This window comes from Ranitomeya imitator, chromosome 2 (assembly GCF_032444005.1).
Source record: "Ranitomeya imitator isolate aRanImi1 chromosome 2, aRanImi1.pri, whole genome shotgun sequence".
Classification (NCBI taxonomy): Eukaryota; Metazoa; Chordata; class Amphibia; order Anura; family Dendrobatidae; genus Ranitomeya; species Ranitomeya imitator.
Window position 1 is genome coordinate 240679138 of NC_091283.1, and position 6407 is coordinate 240685544.

The window sequence follows — 6407 nt, forward strand, 5'->3', positions numbered from 1 at the left end:
CTAAACGCTCTAAATTTTCATATTTCTAGTGCAGTAATGCAGTTCAATTTTCGTGTTTCATGTATGCATGTTTTAGCGCTGCAGTGTGCTGCCTTATTTATTTGACAAAGGCAAAAACAGGCTCTGGCACGAAAGGGTTAATGTTTTGCTGCACAACCTTTTGAGGCAATCACTGCAATCAAATGATTCCTGTAACTGACAATGAGACTTCTGCACATCTCGACAGGTATTTTGGCCACTCCTCAAGAGCAAACTGCTCCAGTTGTCCCGTGTCTGAAGGTTGCCTTTTCCAGACGCCATGTTTCAGCTCTTTCCAAAGATGCTCAATAGGATTTATGTCAGGGCTCATAGAAGGCCACTTCAGAATAGTCCAATGTTTTCCTCTTAGCCATTCTTGGGTGTTTTCAGCTGGGTGTTTTGGGTCATTATCCTGTTGCAAGATCCATGACCTGTGACTGAGACCAAGCTATCTGACACTGGGCAGCACATTTCTCTCTAGAATCCCTTGATAGTCTTGAAATTTCATTGTACCCTGCACAGATTCTAGACACCCTGTGACAGATGCAGCAAAGCAGACCCAGAACATAACAGAGCCTCCTCCATATTTCACAGTAGGGACAGTGTTCTTTTCTTGATATTCTTCATTTTTCCCTCTGTGAACATAGAGCTGATGTGCCTTGCCAAAAAGTTTCATTTTTGTCTCATCTGTCCATAGGACATTCTCCCAAAAGCTTTGTGGCTTGTCAACATGTAGTTTGGCAAATTCCAGTCTGGCATTTTTATGATTTTTTTTCAACAATGTTGACCTCCTTGGTCATCTCCCATGAAGTCCACTTTGGCTCAAACAACGACAAATGGTGCGATCTGACAATGATGTTCCTTGAGCTTGAAGTTCACCTTTAATCTGTTTAGAAGCTTTTCTGGTCTCTTTTGTTACCATTCGTCTTATCCGTCTCTTTGATTTGTCATCAGTTTTCCTCCTGCGGCCACGTCCAGGGAGGTTGGCTACAGTCCCATGGATTTTACATTTCTGAATAATATGTGCAACTGTAGTCACAGGAACATCAAGCTGCTTGGAGATGGTCTTATAACTTTGACCTTTAACATGATTGTCTATAATTTTCTTTCTAATCTCCTGAGACAACTCTTTCCTTCACTTCCTCTGGTCCATGTTGAGTTTGATACACACCATGTCACCACACAGCACAGTGAGGATCTGTAGCCCTATAAACCGGCCACGCACTGACTCCAGGATTGTAGACACCTGTGATGCCAATTAGTGGACACACCGCGATTTAACGTGTTTCTTTGTCACATTATTTTCAGGGGCACCATTATTTCTGTCCAGGCCTATTTCATCAGTTTTATTTTTTATTTTTTTTAATTAAGTGGAAGAATGGTTGAAAAGCAATGTCTGACTTTCATTTGTTCATTTTCATAGATCTCTTATTTCTTATTACTTTTGTCAGATTCAAGTTATTTCTGTCACAATTGTGGTTTTTCCTGTCATTAAACGAGGGGTACCAACAATTTTGACCACATATAGAGATTAAAACCCTTAGTGAATTAATTTATAAAATGGAATCACTTTATGGCAATTTCGACTATTCTGATTTTTGTCATTTAGTCATATTAGGGCTTCTGCATATGGTGCGTCCAATCTCATCTGGGATCTGTTCCTGCTGTCCAGCTGGAGTAATCTGCTCCCTACTTCAGCCAATTGGAAAGTACCACACCCTACTAAAGCTCAAAGCACATGGCCGGAATCTGCCAGAAACAGCGTTGTTCTCCTCTGGTTCAGTCCTCTGTGCTCAGCTTCCGGCTTGTGTATTTGTTTTCTGTTGTGACCGTGGCCCATTTACTGACTACTCTTGTGTCTTCTGATTCTGTCCTTCTGGTTCTGACCCAGCTACCTGACTATTCTTCTTGCCATCTAATACCACAGAATAGCAGGTAACACCATGGTCCAAGCCTAGGGGTCCCAGTGTAAGTCCAGATCCATGTAATGGTGTTAAAGGGCGATGAGCAAGGCAATCCTTTGGATATGGAAAGCAGAGAAGATAGTGCCAAGCATGTTCATGGTGGAGATCTTTTGAGCTGCCAGTTGACCATGAACATTGCTCCCAATACATTGTGTCTGCAAACTATTCCAGCTAGATCTGCATTCAAACAGCTAAATGGCGCTCCTTCCCTTCTGAACACCGCCGTGTGCCCAGAGAGTAGTGTACAATCGTATGTAGGGTTTTGTGAGAAGTTGGAAAATAATTTGTAAGATCCATTTGTTTTCTATTATCCTTTGTGAATAATTCCAAAGTTATCACCACATAAAGTGACCACGTCAGATTGTAAAAATGGGGCCTGAATAAGAACACAAAACTGGCTTCGGGAAGAGGATAAATCAGAGGATTCTGGACACTACTGTAATCAAAAACTGACTATAGACAATAACATCTACTGAAATGCTCAAACTGAACAGTCTCCATCAGTAATAAATGAGCAGCTAGTGGTGAAACCTCTCTGGGGTAATTAGAGCACGGGGCTCGGTGACTTCACAATATAAACTATCGGAAGCTCCAATATTTTCTATCAGATGAGTTTCAAGAAGAAATATTACACATTTAAAGAGAACTGTGTAGAATAGTGCAGAGCGGAGATGTCTTAAAGGGATCCTGTCAGCAGGATTGTGCTCAGTGACTACAGACACTGTCAGGTCGGTGCCGTTATACTGATTACACCGATACCTGGTGATGAAATCCGTCTTGTGGTTGTTGTGTAATCTGTATTTGTAGTTTTCAGCTAATGAGATTCTCGTGCTTTGGGGCGGGGCTTTGTGGTGCTCTGAGGCGGGGATATGGGCGGGGCTTTATGTGGTGCTCTGATTACATATGCATCTCTATTGGCTTATGACAGGTCACTGACCCTCACTACAGGGGCTGACAGCCCCTCTGCTTTTGCATCCTAGACCCCGTGGCATGACACGTGGTCCCGATCGCTGTCATGGAGACCCGATGTCGTCATGATGACATCCGGGTCTCCAGACCTGAGAGGCTTACTGTTATGCGCAATGATGAACAGGAAGTCTCTCAGGTCAGTGTATAGAAGGAGAATGCTGTGGTCTAGAGGCAAAATGGTGATCATGGTAATACGGCCGGACTACACCACCGATAAAGCAGCCACAGCCGATGATGAGAAGAATCTGTGACTTCTCTGCATTTAGTGGTTACTACTCACCTGAGTAGCCATATGTAGGAATCTCCTCTTTACACCGCTCATCCCCCCTCACATATGTCTCTGTAGTATTAATATGGGTCAGATCTTCACCCTGAAACAAATATTGTAAAAGTCACCGACAGATGGAGAAGTCACATCTATGATCAGCTCTAATCCTGCCATCTCCACCGTTCTCATTACACAAGTATAAAACATATAATACTGGTGGATAAAACAAGACTGAGCACAAGACCTTCACCGGCGTCTACACATCATAGGGGAGATCTCCTGACACCTTCTCTCCATCTACCTGATGATCCTGAGGAGCATTGGGATCTTCTTGGTTACAGTCCTGTGGAAGAAGAAGCGGACGGGGACATCTCTCTGGTGTTGTCCTCTTACTGGATAGATCTGGAGGAAACACATACAGGGAGTGAATTCATTCTTTACATACAGATAATTATAGGCCGTGTGTATTTAGTCCTGTCTATTACCTGGAGATGTGAGGGGCTGGGGAACCTCCATTATGACGTTCTTGTACAGATCTCTGTGTCCTTCTAAATACTCCCACTCCTCCATGGAGAAATAGACAGCGACATCCTGACACCTTATAGGAACCTGACACATACAATGATACCGTCATCCCCCGATCCCTTCATAGTGTTACTGTATAATGTCCCAGCATTCCCAGCGGTGTAACCTCTCCAGTCAGCAGCTCAATCATCTTGTAGATGAGTTCTAGGATCTTCTGGTCATTGATGTCCTCATGGATCAGGGGGTGAGGTGGAGGCCCCGTGATTGGGCTCAGGGGTCTTCCCCATCCCTCAGACACAGGATCCTGACAGCGATCACTAGAGGTCTTCTTCACCACTGTGTAATCCTGGTAATGGAGAGACAGATTAATAAATCTCACTACAGACATTTCCAGAGTCCTCACCTCTCCAGTTCTGTCCATCTGTTATTCCCATAGATAAGAATGATGTAATGTGACGTCATCAGAATCTCTCACCTCTCCAGTAAGCCGGAAGAGGATCTCTAGGGTGAGGTGTAATATCCTCTCCGCCATCTTGTCTCTGTCCATATCCATCTTTGATGGGTAAATCAGGAAAATATTCTTTTGTAGAAGATCTTCACTGAGAGGATCCGATATTGTAGAGACCTGAATGAGAAGATGAGCCGATGTAACATCATAAGAATCCTGTAATAATACAATTACTGGAGATAATAAGGGAAACATATGAGAAGATTTATTATTTTACAGTATTTAGTTTCCTTCTTTACATCTACTAATAAATCCTATATATTTAGGCCACAGACAACAAGCAGTTTCTTCCTCGGAATCGGCAGCTGAATATGTTTCTCATAGACTCATCTTCCATAAGGCTAATTCTGGTCTCATTTACCGACCCTGGAATCGGCATTAGCAATACTGCAGGAGATATTCATTACACGCGACATGAGAAATAACTACTTCATGATGAGGACGACATCTTCATCTTCTACTACGGCTCTAGAGACATATTTGTCCAGAGTCGGTCACTGACTCCATCACCACCGGCCTCTATATGAAGGTTTCCCGTCTTTCCCGCAATGTAATCTTCTATCACATTAGATCTCAGGTCTGATTCACACATAGAAGTTTGTTTATAGCTTAGGAAGGGGGTAATACCCATGGAGCTTCCCAGACTAGTAATATCAGCTCACAACTGTATACTTAACCTTTAGTGGCTATTAAAATGGGGGACCCACCCAAAAAGTGATGTAGGGTCCCCCTATGTTTAATAACCAGCAAAGACTATGCAGACAGTTGCGGGTTGATATTAATAGCCTAGGAAGGGGCCATGGATACTGCAACCCCAGGCTAAAAATATCACCTCTCAGTCACCCGGAAAAGGTACATATCTAAGAATAACCAATTCAGGCACTTAGCATCTCCCTTCCCACTTGCCTTTTAGTGGATATCGCTGAAATTGTGATGATGGGAAGGAGAGGGTGACCAATACCACACCCCACCAAGCCCTGTCACTTCATAGGCATCATAGCAACCGAGTCGGCTATCGTCTTGGATACAATGCTGCCTATCCAACTATCAAATGGTAAATATCTCATAGATTCTGGGTTTATTATTAACTGCACCAAGAATGAGGCTAAGTGATTATTTATTACGGTAATTGTCGGTGGTCGGAGGTAGTCAGTGAGGTGGATGGTACCATATTGTGCATGTAGGGGAAAGTACTGTGGGAACATTAAAAAGTTGGGGGATGGCAGTACTGTGGGGACATTATACTGTGTGTGGTGGGATGATGGTACTGGGGAAATTTATACTGTGTGTGGGGGTATAGCGGTACTGTGAGAACATTATACTGTGTGTGTGGGTATGGTGGTACTGTAGGAACATTATACATAAAAAAGACTCCTCAGGTCTGTGCTGCATTTGTACATAAAGACTGCTATCTGCCGTCCAGACGGGACCATGTGACATCAATGGGAAGAGGGAGGGTTTCCGGAGGGAAGAGTCTAGAGGGTGCACCTGGTCAGGAGACCTTGATGATGCAGTTACTGATATTATAAAGGCCGGAGCCCAAAAGGCAGAACAGATTTGGCGCCAAGCAAAGGAAAGGGGTGCGGGGAAGAATCTGAGGTACCAGCTCATGGTAAAGTGCCCGAGGCAGCTGGGTGTAGGGCAGAACCCTGCTTACAGGGCATAATGGGGGCATTACACTGTGTGGGGCCAAGAAAGGGGCCCTGTACTAGGAGAACAATCCGCTCCCTCACTTCCTGTCCTCCATAGTTGGCTCGTATGTATCTATTACAGGAAACAGAACAACAACGTTATGATTCTTGTAAAGTGGCAACAACAACCCCAAAAGTCTCAGTGCAGAAGGGGTTAATGTCCCCGCGCTCAGTAATGGGGAATCTCCACATACCTCCACCTGCAGAGCCGCACTCCACATATATGGCTGCTCTGTGCGCACAGGACCTGTGATGAGGTCACAGGAGGGAGGAGTCAGGGGTCACGTGATCCGCAGTGAAGACGCTACATGGAGACTTCTCCTCAGTCAGTGACATTTCCGCCATTATTCGCCCTCACTACTGGCACAATTACCTCGCGCCGCCTTTTCTACACAATGTTCTGTGTGGAATGTAACGTGTGATTTCTCTGGAGACAAACAGACCCCACACATGAGGGAATTATT

The 6407-nt window shown here is 44.2% G+C and overlaps 1 protein-coding gene across 1 annotated transcript in view; it reads right to left on the minus strand.

Annotated features, from left to right (window-relative positions):
• The window catches only part of LOC138662850 (zinc finger protein 773-like), a 29014-nt gene extending 22849 nt beyond the window's left edge, over positions 1–6165 (minus strand). The window contains exons 1-6 of the mRNA XM_069748828.1: positions 6138–6165; positions 4220–4369; positions 3911–4090; positions 3705–3828; positions 3521–3621; positions 3232–3322 (exon numbers count right to left, since the gene is read on the minus strand). Of these exons, the coding sequence (XP_069604929.1) occupies positions 3232–3322; positions 3521–3621; positions 3705–3828; positions 3911–4090; positions 4220–4369; positions 6138–6164 (673 nt within the window). The 5' untranslated portion in view covers position 6165. The remainder of the gene's footprint in view (positions 1–3231; positions 3323–3520; positions 3622–3704; positions 3829–3910; positions 4091–4219; positions 4370–6137) is intronic.
• Between the last annotated feature and the right edge of the window lie 242 nt (positions 6166–6407).